This window comes from Lepisosteus platostomus, chromosome 3 (assembly GCF_059453375.1).
Source record: "Lepisosteus platostomus isolate fLepPlt1 chromosome 3, fLepPlt1.hap1, whole genome shotgun sequence".
NCBI lineage: Eukaryota > Metazoa > Chordata > Actinopteri > Semionotiformes > Lepisosteidae > Lepisosteus > Lepisosteus platostomus.
Window position 1 is genome coordinate 409,467 of NC_142613.1, and position 22,071 is coordinate 431,537.

The window sequence follows — 22,071 nt, forward strand, 5'->3', positions numbered from 1 at the left end:
GCACAGGCCAACACTCGGGGACAGAAGGCAAGGCTGGAATGTGGGACATGGCAGATCTCACACACTACTGATATGGAAAATCTCGGCACAGGAACTCTTGGATTCAGTAATGCACCACATCAGAAGGGCACCTCCGACCCTCTGAGGCACAGAACCTTTCAGCATTGAGAGGAATAATGAAACACACAAGCAGGTTCTTTTACAACTTTATTAACTCTCACACTAAGTGCTCCCATTACAGAATACTCTTCACCTTATTCACTGTAACATATCTGGAGTTTAAACAAAGTAGAAAGAATAAAAGGTCAAGTCTACAAGGTGTGTCAGAGTTCTGACCAATAAAACAAAAAAAATGTAATAATGTGCGAGCGCCCATCCCTTCACCGAAACAACCAATCACAGGAAAGGAATATTCACAAACCGTACCACCGCCCAATCGCAGGAGTGGGGAGGGGCCTGCCGACAGGTGCACAGGTGCGCTTGCTGTCACAAGCCACACTTGTGAGCTTTAACTGCATCAATAAATTAAAGTGGTAAAATACTCCGGAAACCTAATAAAGCTTTGGGAAGGAAGTGGATTGCAGCAATCCCTTCATCTGAAAAAACAAAAACAGGATGAAGTTTAACTTCAGATATAATTTTACTTGTGAGAGCAGAGCAGCCTGTTTAAAAGGACATTTTTCAATCCCTCCACATCCGTAGGGGAAAATTCCTGTCTGCTTCAATGATTCCCGTGAATTTCCAAGCAGTGCAACTAAGGTGCAAAACATTTGGCGAAGTGGTATGTGGGTTGACTGTGGGTTTTAAATACGCAAGCTGCTGTCCAACAGGGCAGACAGTGGGCCAGTAAGAGCAGAGAGAGCAGTGATGCTCCCTCCAGTGGCTACAGAGTCAAACAGCAGCCACTGCAGCCTCTGCAACCATGACTGAGAGCCTGGTCTTTTCAGAGAACTGGGTTTTCCAAAGCTAAATGCACAACAGGGCACAAGCTTGATAGTGCTTCTCCATGCATGCAGAATCCAAGCAAACATCTAGGTATTTAGCAAAAAACACAAAAACTGGAGCCGAGAATGGTTTTAATAGGAGGCAAGAGTTCAGAAGTTTAAAGGTTTAGAAGGGAGTGTAAAAGGCCTAGCGTTGCAATCCCTTGTCTCCACGTACAGCCCAGGCTGCTCTCTGGAACTCTGTGAGTCAGCCCTGGCCTCTGGGAGTGCTGAAAGCCAAGCACTGTCTGCAGGTCAACCCAGCGCTTAGTCTAAAACGCCCCAGGGGAATTCGGTCCTAGCCAACATGCTATCTTTTCTCCTAGGGTTTCACAGAATGGTAGTTAGAACTATCTCCTTAATTCTGAGGTTATGACTCCACAATATACATATATAAGGAGTTGAACCTGTTAAAACAACCCCGCTGTAACAACTCCAAGGTTGGTAAAATTAGATCAGTTTTCCCCACCCCTTCCCCAAATGTGCCACACCTACATTGCACCAGCTCCTTCCCACAGCCTTGAGTAACTGGTATCGACTCCTCCCACTTCTCAGTGAATGGTGTTCACCCCCCCCCCGCCCCTGCCCCTGCCCTGGCCCCGCCCCCGGGCTCAGCGAATGGTGTAGCGGACGTAGGGCACTTCCACGTCCTCATCCGTGTCATCGTTGCAGCACAGCTCGAACACCAGCGCCTTCACGTGCTTCCCCAGCTTTTTCTTGGACACCTTGGTCACGATCTCCGTCATTCTGCACAGACAAGACAGCCCTTCACACGCCTGAAGTGGCAAACCCATTCTCTCCGCAGTCGACACTTTTGCCTACAGCACCATGTTTTAAATACATTGATGGATTTCCATTAGTTTCAATACAAACCATGATCAGAACTCCAGATATTAATACCCATAGACTCCAATTCTGTGGCTTCAATACTTCAATAGTTAGCAAGCAAGGAGGAGAATCCATCTGCATGAGCCCGGTACCGCCCCACCCCAGCAAACAGGCCCACAGGCCCGCAAACACACGAGCCCGGTACCGGCCGGCCCCAGCAGACAGGCCCACAGGCCCGGTACCACCCCACCCCGGCAGACAGGCCCACAGGTACTCACGACAGGTCCAGGCGCTCCTTCAGTTTGGCTGCAGGCATGAAGAAGGAGTAGAGCATGGACACGCCCTGTGACAGCATGGTGATCTCCAGCTTGTGCTCGTTCTGCAGGGAGACAGGGGAATGTGTCACGTTTCTACATGACAGTGAATTTGAAACCTGCAGAATTACACATTACAATGTTATCAACACAGCCGACATGAGCTCAGCAAAGCCTTCATACAGAACAGCTGTCTGTAGTGGGCACACTTCCTGGCTGCTACAGTATCCAGGACATTTCCTACAGGGGGCTGAAGCAGAGCAGCACTCTTCCACCCAGCAGACTTCAAGTCATGACCAGCAGCAGCACAGCACTGCCGTACCTTGAAGTAGTCCAGGAACTGTCTGAGGGTCATCTCCTCCCCGCTGGGCTGGGCTCCCTTCACCTCGAAGCGGTCCCACAACGTCCATTCCTTCTCATAGTACTGCAGAGGACACAAGCAACAGGCCAGTCCTTCAGTTTGAACAATGAACCTCTCCTCCGAGACCCTGCTCGGGCTGAGCCATCTGCTTCATGAACTGCCACTGAAGGCTCAGAGCTGAGCAGGGCAGGCACACAGACCTACAGACTTTCCCACGCGAGTATACAGCATCAGACTCACGCACAGCAGGACTGTCCCGTCCGCAGGGGCTGGAGAATCAGATTTTCAGCAACGTGAAACTAGGAGAGTGCAATCAGGCAGGTCACAGCAGCTAATGTCAAACGGCACTCGTTTCCACCGTCACTGTGGATTCACTCGGCTGGTTTCCCCAGACCCCTGCTAGGAACCCTGGGCATAAACTTGTGGGAGGATCCAAAATTCACAGACAAAACAAAAGAGCTGCCATCTGGGCCTAAAGCATCAGCCTTTAACTGGTTTGAACGGCTAAATATCTCCGACTGACCTGGCCATTGAGCTACAGCTGAAAAGGACACAGACGGCCTGGGTGGGGCTCTGAGCCCCTTGAGCACCTCTGTGCAGGAGGCACTCACCTTGTGCGTGGGTGCAGCTATGGGCTCGGAGAAGGCGAAGAAGGGCAGCGCCAGGTTCATGAAGCCGTTCTTGTACGATTCCAGCTTCTTGTGTCCCTGGACGATCTTCAAGAGCTCCAGGCACACCAGTCCCACCACTGCTGCTGTAGTGGTGGCGATGGCTGGGATGATCTTCCCTGCAATCAGCTTGCTCTGAGTGGAGAGAAGGGACGGAGCACTGTGAGGGAGGGGCATGCAACCAGGTCCCTCCCAGTAGAGGGGCAAAGAGCAGTTCAAGGCCAAGCACACCAGTGCTCACCCAAGCTCAGCAGCAGCCACACAACTGTACTGCCGCCTGGGGTACAACAACCTAGATTTAACTTGGCAAGTCTGAGCTGTAGTGCTTAAGCTAAGATCTGAAAGGGCCTTTACTTGCTCAGCCCACTAGAGAAGTCTTTCTTCTATTGTTAATAATCAACCATCAACTACACTGTTAGTAACACTTCAGCTTAAATTCATTACAGACATAACCATCTGCCTCAGTGTGTCCAGAACAACAGTAAGTGAATATCCCTGTTGCAGATACAGGGAGCCAGTAGCTCCCAGTGCAGACTTTATTCTCGTCTACCTTGTGTCTGTCGGCGGGAGGAATGTCATAGTTCTCTGCTCTCAGGTTTGAAGCAGCTACAATAAAGTCCATGTGGAAATTGGTGTCATCATCCTGTAAGACAGAACATTATATCATTAGTGTTCTGGATAGAAGGAGGTCTTTTCCTGTCCAATTTCTGAACACACAAATACTGAACACAGAAAGTTAACAAGGAAGCAGCCAGGAGAATTGCTCACTGCAGCAGGCTGGAGTTCTAGTATGGTTACACTGGAGAACTAAGGTGCTTGTTTTGAAGCAGGAGGTTTAAAAGGCAATTGAGAAAAAAGGTCTCTGCTTTGTCATCATGTGTTCAACAGGCATTCATCAAGCCGCCCTCAGCGGTCAGGAAAGAGCGCTGTACCTTCTCAAATTCAATGGCACACAGCTTAAACCCGGACAGGCTGTCTGTGCCGGGAAGCAACGACTTCAGCTCCTCCAGTCTGGAATCATCTGGAAGAAAACCCCGAGAAGAGCTCAGTCCCAGCGCAGATCACGCCGCCACACCCCGCGGAGCCCCATTTCATTAGGTGCCTTTGTGGAGGAACTGCTTCTTCCAAAACAGTTTGAACTGTCTATTGACCCTACAGGTCTGACACTGCTCGTGACACCCCGACACAGTGACAGCGACCCCTCTCCCGCCAGGCGACTCACCGACGGAGGCGTTGGCGCTCTGCAGCTCCTGATCGGACACGTGGATCTTGACGCCTGACTTGGGGGTGAACTCGGGGACCTTGACGGAGTCCAGGATGCGCACCACGGCTGGCCTGTCCCTGGAGCCCTGCAGGCCGTACGTGTGGGCGAACAGGTTGGCCGCTGCGAGGATGTAGTCCATGTGCAGGTCCTGCGACACAGGGCAGCGAGGGGCATCAGCCGCGGTCTGGCTCAAACTGCCCGACGGACCGGCCAAGATTCACCATCCGCCAGATTTTTACTGACACCCTTTAAAGTGCTCATTCACGCAAGAGGAATTTCAACACATCTGACGGAGGAAACCGTTTCGGGCGAAGGCAGACAACCAGCAGCCCCTGTGTGTGACTGGGTGAGCTCACTGTCAAAAACAACAGCTCTCCAGAGAGGGGCCAGTCAGACCACAGCCGCTGTGAGAGATAGCTAAGGCTCTCCCAGTGCACCCCAGTGGGGTTCTGATCCCCTTGTTAGACAGCTGTTTCTGTGCACAGAGCATGCAGACTCCCTCGTGAGCGGCGCCCGTGTGGCAGCATGGGTACGTACGTTGTTGGGGTCGAACGCTAAGGGATGAGGGCACCTCTTGGGACCAGACCAGAAAGGCGCTCCAGAGCTGGTGAGCTGAGGAGAGAGAGGGCGAGACACAGTTTTAAGCACACAGAAAACCCTCAATAGTGAAAGTTATCAGGACCTTTCCAGGACAGCAGACAATCAGATTTATATAAATTCCTCTTGATTCCCCAATACCACCCAGTTCCCCTTTCACAACAATTTTAATTGAATACAATGTTACCAGCATCCTGTAAAGACCCTGCCCAGCAGTTGTCCCACACTGCTAGGTGACAGTCTCTCCCACAGTGGACAGAGGCATGATTCAAGCGCTCCGAATCCTGAAGGGCAGTGAAAGCGCACAACTTGACCCCCGGCAATGAACAAGCACCAAAGCGAAGGGAAGGTTCAAGTCCGAGAACAGGAGCCCTTTCTTTCCCCCAGGACTCCGGACACAGGCGCCTGGCCCAGGCCGCCCAGCTGCGTCCCTGGGCCCCTTCCAGGCACAGCAAATCCCCACCAGCAGCTACACCAGGGAGATGAGGCGTCGGCCTGCTCCGACACCCCGCACAGCAGACCCACGAAGGGGGTCCGACAGGCCGTGGAAAAGCAGCGGGGCCGTGGAGGGCGTTTCCCCCGGCACGGCTCGCGGCGGAGCGCGCGGCGCCACACCTGCTCCGGGGGGAAGTTGTGCAGCAGCTGGCGGATGTTGTTGCTGTACTGGCACTGCCAGTGGTTCCGTGCCCAGGCCACGCAGTCCTCCCAGGACCGGGGGCAGTCCGTCACCAGGCTCTTGTACACAGCCTCCAGCACCTCCAGCGGCTGCGCGCCCGGCAGCTTCAGGGTACGCTCCATGAACTTGGGGTCCCTGCGGGGCACAGAGTGAACAGAGTGGCTCACGCCTGGGGGCTCGGCACGGTCGCTCGGACCCAAGGTCTCACCGCCCCGTGCATTTAACACTGCAAACACACACACTGCTCATCAGCAGCTGCAGACAAGAGGATAGGCCGGACTCCGACACGCGGCGACGAACGACTGGATCCTTCAGAGAGAATTCTGCTTCAAATAACATGACCCCAAGCGGTAAAAACAAGGCTTTTCACAGGGAGACTCACGTGAGGTACTGCGTGGCGTTCTCCGCTGGCTGCTTGAAGAGCCCTTCAAATTCGTCACGAGCCCACTGACAGAGAGAGAGAGAGAGCCAGAGTGAGACCCAGCCTGAGCCACTTCAAATCGCCAGCTGAGCGCCCCCTGCTGTGGCTTACAGGTGCTCCAGAGTAAACAGGTTTGTGCAGCAGTGCTGGTCACTATACCCGCGGACACCTCGCCATCATGCACCTGTGAAGCGGAGCAGTGCAGGTGTGCAGCACACAGGCCGGAGCAGCCGGGCACGACTGACCTGCAGCGTGTGCTCGATGGCGTTGGGGAAGTTCTTGAGGGTGCAGATGGGGATGGACTTCTCAGGCGGGTCCTGGCTGGAGCTGTAGGACTCTGTGAGGAAGGGGATGACCACCTGCACATTGCCCTTGGTGCCCAGCGTCCCAGACTCCAGCAGGGGCTTCCTGTAGTACACACAGCGCCGGTCCATGTACATCCCTGCAGACACGACAAGCACACACATCACCTGCCAGCCATGCACACGGGGCACGACACTAAGACTGGATTAGTGCAGAAATCACACCCACACTATCAGAATACCTTAATGCTTCCCTACAGCAGACGGCAGCCCCAGCACTTCCACTTGGCTCTGACTAGCAGCAATTCACTCAACTGGCCATTATTTACGTGACTGAACATGTGAAGATCATTCCAATTAAGAAATCTGGCAAAAGAAAACTTAGAACAGGGCTCCTTTCAGCCGTCATTGGCCCACCCAGACCTTGAGTGAAAGGATCTCGTCCAGAACCTTCTTGAAAACAGTCAGGGTATCGGCTTTAACAAGCATTTGGATGAAACGGTTTCTGACAGCCATGAACAGCACTGCTTGCCTGGAGACCAGGAACTTCCCGATTCCTCCTGGACGGGACGCCGGTTCTGCACGTTACTGGCAGCCAGTGCTCAAGAACAACAGTCAACTTGCCAAAGGGCCGGCTGTCCTCCCAGCGGGACTCACGTGCATCCACGTTGTCCAGCGCGTTGGCCACTCCGTGCAGCCCCTCAAAGAAGTCGTCATCGTAGATCTTCTCGGTGTCGGGCCCCACTCGGTTCTGATGGCCCGTGATCCGCACTGCTGGGTTCATCTGCTTCACTGCAGCGGCTGCAGTCTCCGACTTCATTTTCTGCACAGACGGAAAACAGGCACGTCTGACCTGCACTGCCGGCTCCCACTACCTGCCCTCGCCACACTCTCTCGCCAGGGTGCACGAGGCTCCATGTGTGTGCTGCGCTGGCACGCGAGTGTGTATGGGGAAGGGTACAGCATGTCTGAATATGTGCAGGCCACACAGAACATAAGAATCCTCACCGTGACATCCCAGGGTCTGAAGAGGAACTGTCTGTTGAGGTTGGACTTCTCTATGGTGTCCATGTCCGTCACTATGATCTCCCCACCCTCCCCACTCGCCAGACCAATCATGGCAAAGTTCTTCAGCAGCTCACAGCCGATGGCACCAGCTCCCACCTGCACAGCAGGAGAGGGCGTCAGTGACTCCAGCCAGGGGCTGTGCCTCATGCTCTCCCCACTCAGAACTGAGAAAACACGCAGCAATACACACAAGTGTCTTCATCCCTCAACAGAATCTACATGAAAATACTTTCAATGCGTGTTAAATTGTAACTATAAACACAAGGAAACCCGGGTGCATGTCACTAGAAAACCCTTGGTCAATAAATCATATCCAAATTTGTAAAAGATGTTCTAATGATGTGCTTTTTGGAGTGCTACTAATCCTGTGTAGTCCTTCTGTAAGTTACTGGTGGCAAAGAAAGATGTTAGCATGAAAGGGCAGCTGATTTTTATTTAGTGCGACTACATCAAGAACTCAAGAATGTTCTTTCCAGCCCCAGGTCGCACACCAGCTCCCAGGTGAGACACCTCCATACCTGGCACAGAGGACAGGGCCCCTGCTCTGAGCTCGGCGCAGTCAGTACTGGAGCTAATCCCACATTTCACTGAATCCCTGTGACTTGTGAATATGAGAAGTGGACATAACTGAGCATGAGGACATAGCACATCAAAAAGGTCAACTGTTATAGTGCGGAACCGTAACAATAAACCAAGAGCAAGTTTAATTGCTTGTACTAAGCACTAACATAAGTGCCTCACTCCCACAGCTACCTACCTTTCAAGTGAAGGTGAATGACTTTCTGTAGTGAACAGTGCGAGTGGGAGAACAGACTTAACCCTGTACAGTTACTCAGACACAAAACATGGCAACTGCTTCTTACCAGGAAGTATCTCTGCTTGGCCAATTTCTCCTGCATCTTGGACCCAAAAACAGCAATCTGTCCGTCGTACCGGCAGTTCCTCTGAGAACAACAGCAACACGACTTTTCAAATCCAGGTGCAGGAATGGGACACACAGCCTCATGACAAAGGCAAGAGCTTGACAGTAAACAGACTCAAGAGATGGAAAGTGAACTAGTAGACGAGCTTCAGAGATCGTCTATGTGGGTATTTTGTGCTCTAGTGGGAGGACAGCTGACAAACAGAATAAACCTGTGAAGAGACCACAGTGAGAGAAGAGCGAATTCTGCTGCTCCAGAAAGAGAATGAGAAGAGTAACTTGACTGGAAAGTGGCGTGACGTGCAGGGTGGGAGGGTGACTCACAGGTGCACACTCTTCCTCTGTCAGCAGAGCCCCCTCTGTCTCCGACAGGCACTCCAGGGCGTCGAAATACAGCCACTGCATGATGGGCATGAACTTCCCTGTGCAGGCCTGTGGGACAGCGGGACAGCACCAGGCTGAGGGTAAGCACTCACGACACCTTAGCACTGCAAAGATGCACAACAGCCTAACAGTTCTGGTCAAAAGTCATCTTGTAAGCTTCAGCTAGCGTACACCACTGTCAGACAGGACAGCAGGCCTGTTCGCGCACAAGCTCACGAGAGCACGCCTCTGCTGCTCCGGGTCCGAGAGCAGACCGGCACATGCGACACTGACCTTCATGACCTCCTGAGCGGCCAGCCCCCCAATGAAGGCATTGACGGGCGCGAGGTCCCCGGCGGCCACGTACGCCATCTTCCGCAGCACCCCCTCGTCCAGCTGCTCCTGCTTGGCACAGCCTGACAGCCCGGCGTTCAGGGTCCGGGCCAGAGCGACCAGCTCGTCCGCGTCCGCCTGAGGGGAGGAGGAAGGACACGGAGCTGAGTGCCTGAGAAACGCCAGCCCTGCGCTGGTCTCGTCCTCCCGAAACAAAGCAGAGCCAAGACTCGTCTAGGATTCCTGAGGGGAGGAGCATGTCAGCACTGAAGCAGAAAGACAAACACTGAGGCCAAGCGCAACACCATCCGAAACTGGGTTCATCTGCGCCAGGAAAGAAATCAAGGACACCAGACCAGGCTCACTATTCAAAACAAGACACTTGTGCGTCATTATGATGAAAAGAAACAAGAGTGTCCCTTCACTGGCTTTCTGGGCACGCTCATGGCATGAGAGCTGCCGATACCCCCACACCACGGACGATTTCTGAAGGCATCTCAGAAGGCAAGGCAGTCTGGGCAAATATATATTCTTGTAGTATGATGAGAGGAACATGCATGGTCTTTATTTCTGAATAAATGAAACATCTGTTCAGAAATAAAGACCTTGCAAGTTCTGTTCTTTCAATCAAACATACAGGACTGATATTATATAACTGGCTTCATCACTGTTCTCCTCCCCACTGAGAGCTGGTGTGTGGGGAGCGGACTGGAGCATCATCCAGGTGGGGCTGCACACTGTTGGTGGAGGGGAGCCCCCATTACCTGTAAAGAGCTCTGAGTGGAGTGTCCAGAACAGCGCTATATTCGTGTAATCAATTATTATTACATCTCTGGGGAAAACGACACTATCAGCAGTTCAGGTCAAATGTTGATGCCAACCGCAGCACAGCCCAGAGCCTGCAGGGGGCACTGTTACCTGGCTCCAGGGCTTTGGCAACCGGCCATGTTTCTTCTCGAAGTGATGTAGGGCCTGGTAGCACACGTGCAGCTGGCCTGGGCGATCAAACTTGGCAAAGTCTGTCATCAGGAACTCGGGCTCCGCCATGGCAGCAGACAGCGATTTCTGTGAGAGAGGAGAGTCGGTCACACCCAGGACGAAAGACCAGAAGAGTCCCGAACAGAGAGAACTATCAGGGGACCTGAAGAGCACTGAAACTCAGCTTTCTCGGTTGAAGGACTTGAAACCCAGCAGCAGAGCTTGACCCGGTGACAGAAAAGCAAGTGAAGGCCAAGTGCCTTAAACACGGGAGAAGAGGGGGCATTGTGGGAATGCTCATCACGCCACCCAGCCACATGCTCACGGCAGCATCTGCATTAATTAGCAACTGCCAACACAACGAGCTGGATGAGAGACCTCCGTGTTTAAAGGCCAGGTTTGCTGGTGACATTACTTCCAAATCCTGAGTCATTTTTCAGGCACGTGTTGGTTTTACAGCTGCATCATAATTTTGTGATTTTATTCCTTCATTATTTGAGAGGCTTTGCTTCAGATACAATCAAAGATCTAAAGTATCTGAACTAATTTATTTCCATCTGTGAACATCTCTTTATCAGCCTGGGTGAAAAAGGATATTAATAAACCATGTGTGGTTTGAAGGCCTCTGGGCTGTGCTGTGTTACAGACAGAGGAAACGAGGGTGAAAGGACTCACAAAGCTGATCTTCTTGGGCACCTTGACCTGGGAGACGATCCCACCTCTGACGTAGTCTGAGAAGGAGCTGGTGTCGCAGATGCTGAAGGTGTAGGGACCTGCCAAACAACACATTCCTTTACAGCCAGCTGGATAAACAGGAGACTCCCAGGCTGCCGTAGCTTGCATCTGCTATCATTACGACAGTAATTCAACTTGCCCAATTCAAGAATTCCAAGCACACAAACTATTCCTGGCCTGATCTCCGACTTGTGCAAAGAATCCTTTCTGCAGACATGTGAGTGAGGGTTGGAGCCGATCTGGGGTCTGCATGCAGGACGCTGACGGGACATGTCGACCCCCTGCAGTTGCACACGCAGAGGCCGGAGACCCCCGCACTGCGAGCCGGGGGGCTTCCTTACCCAGCACCTTGATCTCCACTGGCTGGCAGCCGTTGAGCTCTGTCATGCCCTGGACCTCAGTGAAGGTCACATAGTCCCCGGTCTCGAACCCGTGCCTCGCCTCGTCCAAGCACGTCACCACCCCCGCGCTATCCTGTCAAAGGGCACAGAGGGGCAGGGGCTTTAAAGGTGGGCCCAGCAGACACTGAGGCGGGATCTCAGCCCTGCACACTCACAATCCCCCTTCGGAGGACTCAAACTTCAAACACAATTCTGCATTTAATTATTACAACAGCTGAAAACGGACTGTGGGGAGGAATTCCTCTGCTACCTCATCAGGTGAATTGCCAGCTATTGTTTCTTCTTCAGAGCAGAGTCACAGCTATGCTGCAATCTGAACTGTTCACCATGTCAGCTGTTAAAAATCCTCCCCCCCAGAAAGCACCACAAAACTGTGCTTCAGGGACACATCCACAGCAGGACACAGAGGTGGCAGTATTAGGTGTTAGAGGGTTGTTCAATTTACAGAGTACAATTTTTCTATCAAAGTTTAAATAACCACAACAGGAGCAACAGTAATGTGAGCCTGTGTAAGAAGAGGCACAGGCAGCCAGACACTAGCTCCTGGAGCCCAGGGGACAATCTCACCACAAGCACCTGGCCCTTCAGTGCCCAACAGCACAGCAGCCTGCTTCGCACCGAGCCACTGAAATAAATCCAGCTGCCACAGCTGGGGACTCCACAGTGTGTGGATATCTGCGGAGCCATCCCGAATTCTGTTTTTAGGTCTCATGTTTTGTTACCCTCGCTCTGAGACAATGTGGCTACTCAAGCCAACTATGAGGAAACGAGTTTATGGTCTTTTGATCATGGATCAGGTGCTGTTTTTGTATTTGAAATTTAAATGAGCTACAAGCAGAGATGCATTGTATTCACCCCGATCCGCTCAGAGTTCACTCCTGCTTTTCCCCAATCTTCATCAAATCCCAGATGAACAAGACTTGACAGCAGACCTGTCAGGAGCGCGGAAAAGACGGATCCCACTGCCCAGCGTCAGTGTCAGCCTGGCCCAGGCAGCACCAGTGTCAAACAGCACACCTGGCACAGACTCTTACCTTTGTTATCATGGAGATCATGGCACTGAGAGGCTGCTCTCCGTTGTTGTCAAACACCATCATCTCCTCCCCAAAGTCACAGAACAGCTGGCTGATGGGTAGAGAGACAGGGTATTAGGAGCAAAGTCTACCCTAAAGGATGCAATGAACAAAACTAGTACAGACTAACAATCTTAACCACTGGACTAACGGCAACTCAACTTTCAAAACACAAAACTCCAACCTGGGCTTAGAGCCGAGAAGCTGAGAACCCAGTTTGTCACTGATCAGCACAGTGCCAGATTGACACAGCTGGTAGTCACGGGTGCAGAGCCAGTGCCAGTTTAAGGAAGTATAATCGCACTATTTTCTACCTTTGTTTCAACAGCATTGCTGTTATTGGCCAGACCAGACCCACATGGAGCATGTATTACAGCCTGGCGTTTTATTCTGAGCCTGAGGTCAGCAGCAGAGCCCAGTCCTTCACACCAGTGAGAACCAGGCTGTATGGCGAGCAGTGCCAGTGTGAAAAGGCCACTAGATGCCAATGTGACAAAACCCAGCGCTTGTAGAGTCATAGTGGGAGGGTGGCGGGCGAAACCGGCGCGCACGCTGCCTACTGATGGCTCACCCGAAGAGGCCGCGGGTGTCGGCGATGATCAGCTTGATGCCCTTGCTGTGGCAGAACCCCCCGATGCGCAGCTGCTCCTCGAGGCTGGAGTTGGTCAGGACCACCACCTGCAGCACAGGGGACGAGCGTTAACGCGCGCCTCCGCAGGACGGACGGCAGGAAACAGGCCCACGCTACACCAGGGCTGTAACCCATCCTGCTGCCGACGGTCAGGGACAGGGGAACAAAGACTGGCGACTGAACGAGGCGCGAAGCGAGGGTCTGGGGGAGCTCTCGTCTCCTCCGTGAGCGGAGCGAGCCAGTCCTTACGGATGTGCTCCCGGGTGAGCTCCACTCAGCCACACCTCCACGTGCACGGGAAGTGAAAAGGAAATGAAAACCAGCTTTGCCTCCCGATAATGTAGAAAAAGCCACATTGGTTAACAGGGTGCAGATGGGTGTTGCGGGTTCGAGCAGGAGCAGGGACCTGGAACTGCGTGAGGTAGTCCTCGGACAGCGTGCCAGTGTAGGCGCTCACGGGGACGTAGCTGTTGAGCTCTGCCAGGCGCGGCTGGCTGGTCTCGGCCCGGTTCTTGCCCAGGTCTTCCTCGCGCAGGTAGAACTGCAGCCCCAGGGAAAGAGAAAGAGAAACAGGATTTGATCACAGCGCCGTGCCAGGCCTGAGGATCTGTCCAACAGCGACGCTTGGCGGGTCAGCCTGCTCCGATCCGCAGACTTTACCCGTGTGTCCTAGTGACGCACCGCAGCCCCTGAGAACCTGCTCCCGGCCTTGACCGCACCCTGCCGAGCCCACAGGCCAGAGGCCTGGATTCCATCGCCCGCTATGTCTGGCTATAGCCAGTCGTGCTCGTGGTGAAAGAGTGCACTGAAGTTCCTCCCATCCTGCTTCAATTAATTCATTCAGTTCACGAGACCATAGCTCCCCGGCCCGAGCGCTCGGAAATGGCGCCTGACCTGCGAGGACAGGTCCCTCCACTCGGCGTTCCCGGAGTCGTGCACGGTCACGCTCTTCACGCCGCCCAGGATCACGTTCTTGGCGATCTCCACGCCCAGCCCCCGCATCCCCGAGATCAGCACGTTGGAGGCCTGCATGCGCTTCATGGCCTCGTGGCCCAGCACGTACCTGCAGAGACAAGCCCGTTCAGCACCCCGGCACTCGGAGCCACACTGGGGGGTACAGAGCGAGCACCACGCAGCGGCGCAGGACAGAGCAGACACCACAGAGGGGTACGGATACAGGACAGAGCGCACAGGGGCACAGGGGTACGGGACAGAGCAGACGCTGCACAGGGGTACGGGACAGAGCAGACGCTGCACAGGGGTACGGGACAGAGCAGACGCTGCACAGGGGTACGGGACAGAGCAGACGCTGCACAGGGGTACGGGACAGAGCAGACGCTGCACAGGGGTACGGGACAGAGCAGACGCTGCACAGGGGTACGGGACAGAGCAGACACCACAGAGGGGTACAGATACAGGACAGAGCGCACAGGGGCACAGGGGTACAGGACAGAGCAGACGCTGCACAGGGGTATGGGACAGAGCGGGAGCTGTGCAGGCAGGACTCTTTATTACACAAAGGGTAGTGGGAGTTGGGAACAAGCACCAGTAATGTTGCCGATATCGAGACCCTGGAATTCATCGAGAGGTAGATCCTGGGATTAATCAGCTGTCCCGCTGACTGGCCTAGTCCCCCCTGTATGCAGGGTAACACTGGTTTGATGGGCTCTCCAGGTTAATTATACATATGTAACAGCAACATATTCTTATTTACAAAACCGCTAAAGAAGCCATAAATGAAAAACAAACCAAGTGGTCACGGTTTGTATCGTGTGACAAGGAGGCCCCTGAGCTGTAGAGCGCTGACAGCTCTGGAGCCAGAGGGCAGCTTTAACACTGAGGAGTGACGGGATGCCCGAGCACCTGCTGCCAACTAGAAGACTCAATCAAAGCCTCAATATGGGCCCGACAGTGCTGCTGGGAACAGTGCGTGCACACTGAGCATCACAGAACAGGCGCAGCACTGCAGGGACAGGGACCGACGCCATCGGGACAGGGGACCACGAGCACACGAGCGCATCAAACAGCCCTCCAGTTCACCTGCCTGCCACTAAACATCCACACACTCCCTACTGGCACAGCCAGCGGGGAAACAAGACCGCACACCCCAGAACAGCCCAGCCCAGCGGGAAACATCACCGCACGCCCCCAAAACAAAAGAATGACACCGCTGACAGGTAACTGCCAGAAAGACAGAAAAAATGTTAATTATACAGAAGCAAAGATACAACGGTTTCTGCAACCACAGCACATAAAGTGAGAACAAGGTGGGCGAGAATCCTGGGTCAGAGGGACACTTGCTAACGACTCAAGACGAGCTCGAGGGAGCTCTACCAGCTGGACACTGCCCGAAGAGCGCCCCCCGGGGGCGGGGCTGTGGAGAGTACAGGAGTACAGAGGAAGACACTCACAGCTGACGGGAGTACAGCCCTTCGTCAATCTCGGCCTCGTTGCCATTCTTAGCCATGCCCTGCAAACAGAGGGAGAGGAGCGTCAAAGCGCACAGCCAGCGGCCCAGGTCTCAGCTCTGGCTGCTCAGTTAGTGTTCTGGTCTCCCCGAGGTTCGGAGGCTACCTGGAGCACCCCTCAGCTCACTGCGTAGTCGTACCCCACACTCACCCGCTTCCTCCTGTCCCCCCACCGCGGAGTGTGGGGCAGGTGTGCCAGTCCGGGGGGGGCAGGTGTGCCAGTCCGGGGGGGGGGGGGGGGGGCAGGTCAGTGGGGGGCAGGTCAGTGTGGGGCAGGTGTGCCAGTCCGGGGGGGCAGGTCAGTGGGGGGCAGGTGTGCCAGTGGACGCAGCCCTGTCAGGACACTCACGTTGGCAGGGTTGTGGGACAGTTCAGTTCTCACAGAGTTGGCGGAGGAGCAGTGAGATCCCGTCTTCGTCTCTGGTCCTGACACGCGACGCTTCTTGGACAGCGGCGAGCTGGACATCTGCCAGGAGAGAGAGAAGCTTATTGAGTCTCTGACTCCTTCTCCAGGAACCCAGCATTGCACCTCCACTGGGCTGAACAGGACACTGTACACTGAGCACTGCTGAAAGGGTCACAAATGGCAACTCAAGGTCCCCCCTGGTGCAGACTGACACGCTGCCCTCTGAGCAGCTCGGACAGATCCCGAGAGACCTTCAGCACTGGACAGGTCCCAGCATTCCCTTCACTCAGCAGATGACAATCCAGCACAGGACAGGCAAGTCCAGTGTAAAAGCCTGTCCAGACAGCCCCTGGGACCACAACTCCAGCATTACAGACGGCTACAAGCACAACCAGGGTGTGGACAGACTCGAGCCACGCAGACCGGACAGTCCCGGTCCAGCCCAGCGCCGTGGACTCCAGCTTGTCTGTGTCAGACAGCACGGCCCTCCGATTCTGGCAACAAACACACAGCGCCTCGGTTTCATCTCACCACACACATCTCCCAAAACCTTTCAACCTCGGACCGGCCCGCTGCCCCCCTGAGGGAGTCCAGCCCCAAAGGGCCAGGAGCCGGCAGGAGCTCTGCTGCAGTACCGCTGCTCTTCCGGAACACCAGGGACCTGACCCGCAGGTCCCACGCGTGACTCTGCTGCAGACTCCAGCAGCTCAAGCACACAGCCAGGATCAGCACCAGCTCCTCTCATTCCGGCCCGGCACGGGTATTGGATTGGAGTCTAATCAAGTGATCAATAAAGCCAGCGGACTCCCCGAGCAGCAGCTCCAGCGGGGTCCCCCTCCGATCACACCGGGCACCTGGGGCTGGAGCACCGGCCTCCGCCGAGCCGCAGGTCTTCCGGCCCCGTCCGGGCACAAATAAAAAACGCTGATTCATTCAAAACTACCGGAGGCGAGTCGTCACTGTTGCGGGCGCTGCCGGCACCACCAGGTCCGCGTCCGGCTCAGCCGGGCCGAGCCGAGCCCAGCCCAGCCCAGCCGCCGGATGCCCGGCCCCGGAACCACGCCGGTCTGACAGAAGACCCGCGCCACGACCGGGGCCACCTGGCGCTGCCCGTCTGCGCTCGGAATCACGCCCAGCCTCCCACTGTGCCTGGGACCGGGACCAGGCCGCGGTCCGGACGGGCAGTCGGGACGGGAGCGCCGCTCGCGAGGCGCGCGGAGCCGGGGCCGAAACCGAAACCTCCCCGCTCGCGCCCCCGGAGGCCCCGTCCGCCGCCGGAAACGCGCCGCGGCCCCGCCGAGCCCCGGGAGCGCCGAGCCGGGCCTACGGGCAGCGCACCGGCGAAAGAGCTCCGACTGCAGCCCAGGCGGAGTGCGGCTCCGCTCGCACCCTGCCGGCGCTCGGGCTGGTCGCGGCCCTTCCTCACCAATATTCCTTCTCGGTCTCCGCTTCAGCTGCTGCAAACCGCTCAGCGAGGCCTGTCTTCTGGGGAGCTACGAGGAGGAGGAGGAGGAGGCGGAGAAGGAGGAAGCGGAGCCGTGCTCGGCGGCGGACAGGGAAGTGTCGAGTCACTCTGCTCTCCGGTCTAGCTAAGGACTTTCTTACTGCAACCGGGAACAAAACCAAAATGGCAGCTCTGGGTCCAGGGGCCGGGTCGCCCGTATTATCCAGCAGCGGGGCGGCGTCGGGGGCTGCGAGCCGCTCATTCGCCCGGGCGCCATGTTTATGCAAACAGGCGCTGAATTATTCATGAGCAGCCGGGCCATGAATACTGGAGCGGGGCTCTCCGGCGAGGAGCTGGGAGCGCAGAGCACAGGTCGCCCTGACCGCCGGTCAGCCAGGCCAGCTGAGCCCCGGCCCCCCCGTCCACACAGAAACTAAGCCCTGCGCCTTCTGCCGCGGAGAGCAGAGCAGGGTCCTGTGCCGAGCGACAGCCCCCGGTCTCACACTGAACCAGCCACTGGGAGCAGGGCCGCTGATCCCAGTCTGCATCACTGCCAGCAGCACAGCGGAGCTCCAGCAAGCAGCCTTCTCTCTGACTGGTTTAACAGTTTGCAACATCTTTTCACATTTCTCATTCTTTCACTCTGGGAAAGGTTTTTTTTTTTTTTACAGTTAATAAACTGTGATTTAGATACGCAAGAAATATCAATAAATTGGGGAAGACAGGAAAGCTCAGAAGGGAAATAACTATTCTATCAAAAAAAGGATTTCTGAGGAACTACAATGAGACCGGCAGACAGGAAACTCACCGTCATCGCCTGCTCCACAGATGAGCCAGCCAAGATAAAGACAACTACTCTGCAGCGCACATCGGCTGAACAGCACAGCTACAGAGCAGACTGGAGTGGCACAAAGCCACTGGTGAAACATCACGCACTGAGCTCTCATCTCCTCAGAGACCCGACAGTTTCTCACTGGTGGGGCACAAGGAACACAGCACCTCACTGCCACGGTTTTCAATGTCTCTGATCCAAATCAAGTCGTAGTCAAAAAGGCCCACGCACAGTGTCCAGTCCGGTCCTGGTGGGGTCGGTGTGTCAGCAGTGTGGCCAGTCCGGTCCTGGTGGGGTCAGTGTCTCAGCAGTGTGGCCAGTCCGGTCCTGGTGGGGTCAGTGTGTCAGCAGTGTGGCCAGTCCGGTCCTGGTGGGGTCGGTCTGTCAGCAGTGTGGCCAGTCCGGTCCTGGTGGGGTCAGTGTCTCAGCAGTGTGGCCAGTCCGGTCCTGGTGGGGTCAGTGTGTCAGCAGTGTGGCCAGTCCGGTCCTGGTGGGGTCAGTGTGTCAGCAGTGTGGCCAGTCCGGTCCTGGTGGGGTCAGTGTGTCAGCAGTGTGGCCAGTCCGGTCCTGGTGGGGTCGGTGTGTCAGCAGTGTGGCCAGTCCGGTCCTGGTGGGGTCAGTGTCTCAGCAGTGTGGCCAGTCCGGTCCTGGTGGGGTCAGTGTGTCAGCAGTGTGGCCAGTCCGGTCCTGGTGGGGTCAGTGTGTCAGCAGTGTGTCCAGTCCGGTCCTGGTGGGGTCGGTGTGTCAGCAGTGTGGCCAGTCCGGTCCTGGTGGGGTCAGTGTCTCAGCAGTGTGGCCAGTCCGGTCCTGGTGGGGTCGGTCTGTCAGCAGTGTGGCCAGTCCGGTCCTGGTGGGGTCGGTTCTCATTCCAAGCCAGCTGGTTACTAGACCTACTGGACCAATGTGACAGATTCTCCCAGCTGTTCTTTAAAGGGACCTGCAGACACACTGACCGGCCCCTCAGGACCAGGACTGGACACCCCTGGAGCAGGTACACTGACCGGCCCCTCAGGACCAGGACTGGACACCCCTGGAGCAGGCACACTGACCGGCCCCTCAGGACCAGGACTGGACACCCCTGGAGCAGGCACACTGACCGGCTCCTCAGGACCAGGACTGGACACCCCTGGAGACTCACCCCCCAGAGCCCGCAGGGGAGGTGTCAGGCTGCTGGATGCCTTATGTTGCCAGTTGGGATGAAGCCCAGCCAGGAGCTCCGCTGGGATCCTCAGGGCCGTCTCTTCACTCAGTAAGTGACCGGGCCCACCTGGCCCATCTCATTAATAAATGGTTCCAAGTCCATTACAGTAGGAGAAGGCACTCTCCAGCAGTTTGGCAAGATGTCCCAAGCGTGTCGGTGTAAATATACCGTCCACAGTCTTTAGCCAGAAACAGTGTGACCCAGAACTCCACTGAGTAACCACAGATATGGTCATCAACAACACAGTCATCAATCACAGGGTGACACCCTTCCTCAACCCCAACATCATCATCATCATCATCTCACTCCCCCTGGGGCCCTGAAACAGTCATGTAGAACCGGCTCGGTGGAGCCAGCGAGCCCCGGACCGGGCTGCTCTCATACCGCTGCCCCTCTCCTGGACTCGGCGTGCTGTTTCTGTTCATCAGCAGGTCAAGACAGCCAGCAGCAGAGCCCACAGAACACAAACACCAGGACCAGCGACTGTAACCCCGACAGACCCGGTCCTCCTAACTGCACTGCTATTCAACTACACCAGGGACTGAGCTGCATGTCACTCGCCGTACACAAACAATCAAATTCACTGATCAGGTTCTGTCTTGCTGCCCACAATCACGGCCACAGGCTGATGTCCAAAAGCTCTGTCTGAACCACTCTGAACACGTCCCACTGGTGAGGGCTGAGGCCTTGGGGAGGGAGGCAGTGTGGGCTAGTGGATAGAGCTGAGGGATTGGGAGAGAGAGAGGGAGGCAGTGTGAGCTAGTGGCTAGAGCTGAGGCACTGGGAGAGAGAGAGAGAGAGGCAGTGTGGGCTAGTGGTTAGAGCTGAGGCACTGGGAGAGAGAGAGAGAGGGAGGCAGTGTGGGCTAGTGGTTAGAGCTGAGGCACTGGGAGAGAGAGAGAGGGAGGCAGTATGGGCTAGTGGTTAGAGCTGAGGCACTGGGAGAGAGAGAGAGGGAGGCAGTGTGGGCTAGTGGTTAGAGCTGAGGCACTGGGACAGAGAGAGGGAGGCAGTGTGGGCTAGTGGTTAGAGCTGAGGCACTGGGAGAGAGAGAGAGGGAGGCAGTGTGGGCTAGTGGTTAGAGCTGAGGCACTGGGAGAGAGAGAGAGGGAGGCAGTGTGGGCTAGTGGTTAGAGCTGAGGCACTGGGACAGAGAGAGGGAGGCAGTGTGGGCTAGTGGTTAGAACTGAGGCACTGGGGGAAAGAGAGACAGAGGGAGGCAGTGTGGGCTAGTGGTTAGAGCCGAGGCACTGGGGGAGAGAGAGGGAGGCAGTGTGGGCTAGTGGTTAGAGCCGAGGCACTGGGAGAGAGAGAGGGAGGCAGTGTGGGCTAGTGGTTAGAGCTGAGGCACTGGGACAGAGAGAGGGAGGCAGTGTGGGCTAGTGGTTAGAACTGAGGCACTGGGGGAAAGAGAGACAGAGGGAGGCAGTGTGGGCTAGTGGTTAGAGCCGAGGCACTGGGAGAGAGAGAGGGAGGCAGTGTGGGCTAGTGGTTAGAGCCGAAGCACTGGGAGGGAGAGAGGCAGTGTGGGCTAGTGGTTAGAGCTGAGGCACTGGGAGAGAGAGAGGGAGGGAGACAGTGTGGGCTAGTGGTTAGAGCTGAGGTACAGTGCGTTTAGAGAGGATGAAGGGAAAAGAGTATGTTGACGCACTTGAGCAGGGAGCTGCGTCGCCCCTCCTGCACGAGAACCCGTAGCGAGAGGCACGTCATGACAGCCCACGTCCACTCGTGGGGAGCCCAGCCACCCGGGAAAACACTGCACCCGTGGAGCAGGGACCGCGACCTCGGGCAGCACAAACAAAGCAGACGTGGGCTGCAAGTCTGCGGGCTGGCGCTCAGATCCGCCGTGCAGACCGGGAACCGCTACACAACAATGAAAGGCCCAGCCGGGCGCCTCCCCCCGGCTCGGACCCCTCTCCCTGCGGCCTGGGGCTCGCCCGGCCCCGGCTGGGACGCCGGCTCCCTCCCCGGCCCCTGCCCCGGCCCCCTCGGCCCGGACACTGCCCGCCGCACAGGTGGCCGGGCGCCGGGGTGGCGAGCAGCTCCGAAACTTGGGCAGCAACTTGAGCTCCATCCTCGGCTCCGGCAGCAGGCAGCACCGGGTCGGGCAGGAACACCCAGTGCACAAATAACACCCTCAGCCCTTCGCCCTCACTCCCCGCGCTCCCCATCCCCCCTCGCCCCCAAACCTGCCAGCACGGTTCAGCTTTGTCTTCCCGGCCCCCGGCCCGGGGTCCAACGCGAGCAGGCGTCGCACTCACCACATCCGATCTTGCTAAGACCTGCTCCTCGGTGTTTAAAATCGAAAGGGCGAGCAGACAGAGAGAACCCCCCGTGGGAGCTGACGGCGAAGGCGGGAGCTCGGTGGCTTCTCACACGGGAAGAGACAGGCGGCTCGCCGGTTCCCAGCAGCGCAGCGAGAATAAAGCAACATGTGCGGACAGAGGGGCTCCGACGGGGGGCCGCGCCACCATCTTGAGATGGGGGAGAAACAGAGAAAAATACATTTACGCACGACGGCGTACAAGACTCACATTGTACGGAATCAAAGACTTTAACACAGTCTTAAAGTTTAGTGACTTTCTGTGTATTTCTCCATAATACTGGTGGGAGCTCTAAAATTATTTACACAACTAGGACTCTCGCCCCCCCTTCTGTTCGCATGGCTTGGGTCCTCCCGGTCCGAGCGCTGCCGCGCAGGCTGCTGGGAGTTGTAGTCCGGCTCTGCTGCCCGGCGGCGAGGCGGTCTGTTGGTGCCGACGGTCATGTTGAAGCGCAGATTTGAAATGTGAGGTAACGGTT

At 56.0% G+C, this 22,071-nt stretch overlaps 1 protein-coding gene across 2 annotated transcripts; it reads right to left on the reverse strand.

Annotated features, from left to right (window-relative positions):
* Positions 1-194: 194 nt before the first annotated feature.
* Positions 195-21,695, reverse strand: uba1 (ubiquitin-like modifier activating enzyme 1). Of its 2 annotated transcripts, none has more exons than XM_088623576.1 (26): positions 21,531-21,695; positions 15,736-15,852; positions 15,330-15,388; positions 13,813-13,981; positions 13,325-13,459; positions 12,859-12,965; positions 12,249-12,339; positions 11,155-11,287; positions 10,754-10,851; positions 10,019-10,165; positions 9,062-9,238; positions 8,729-8,836; positions 8,346-8,426; positions 7,423-7,578; positions 7,072-7,237; positions 6,358-6,554; positions 6,074-6,138; positions 5,631-5,826; positions 4,956-5,030; positions 4,377-4,566; positions 4,087-4,175; positions 3,705-3,797; positions 3,098-3,289; positions 2,448-2,549; positions 2,090-2,190; positions 195-1,730 (listed from the first exon to the last, which is right to left on the reverse strand). In XM_088623576.1, the coding sequence occupies exons 2-26, from the start codon at positions 15,850-15,852 to the stop codon at positions 1,595-1,597; spliced, it is 3,180 nt and encodes a 1,059-aa protein (XP_088479702.1). In that variant the 5' UTR covers positions 21,531-21,695; the 3' UTR covers positions 195-1,594. The 2 variants fall into 2 exon arrangements, with proteins under 2 accessions (XP_088479702.1, XP_088479700.1); XM_088623574.1 differs by lacking the exon at positions 21,531-21,695 and adding an exon at positions 17,219-17,448.
* Positions 21,696-22,071: the final 376 nt, after the last annotated feature.

Excerpts from the sequence above, each read along its gene's own strand:
- uba1 (XM_088623576.1), bottom strand. The coding sequence starts at position 15,852 with ATGTCCAGCTCGCCGCTGTCCAAGAAGCGTCGCGTGTCAGGACCAGAG. Across the intron at positions 10,166-10,753 it reads TGCCCAAGAAGATCAGCTTT|AAATCGCTGTCTGCTGCCAT; the intron begins GTGAGTCCTTTC and ends CCTCTCTCACAG. Across the intron at positions 3,798-4,086 it reads GTGCCATTGAATTTGAGAAG|GATGATGACACCAATTTCCA; the intron begins GTACAGCGCTCT and ends TCTGTCTTACAG.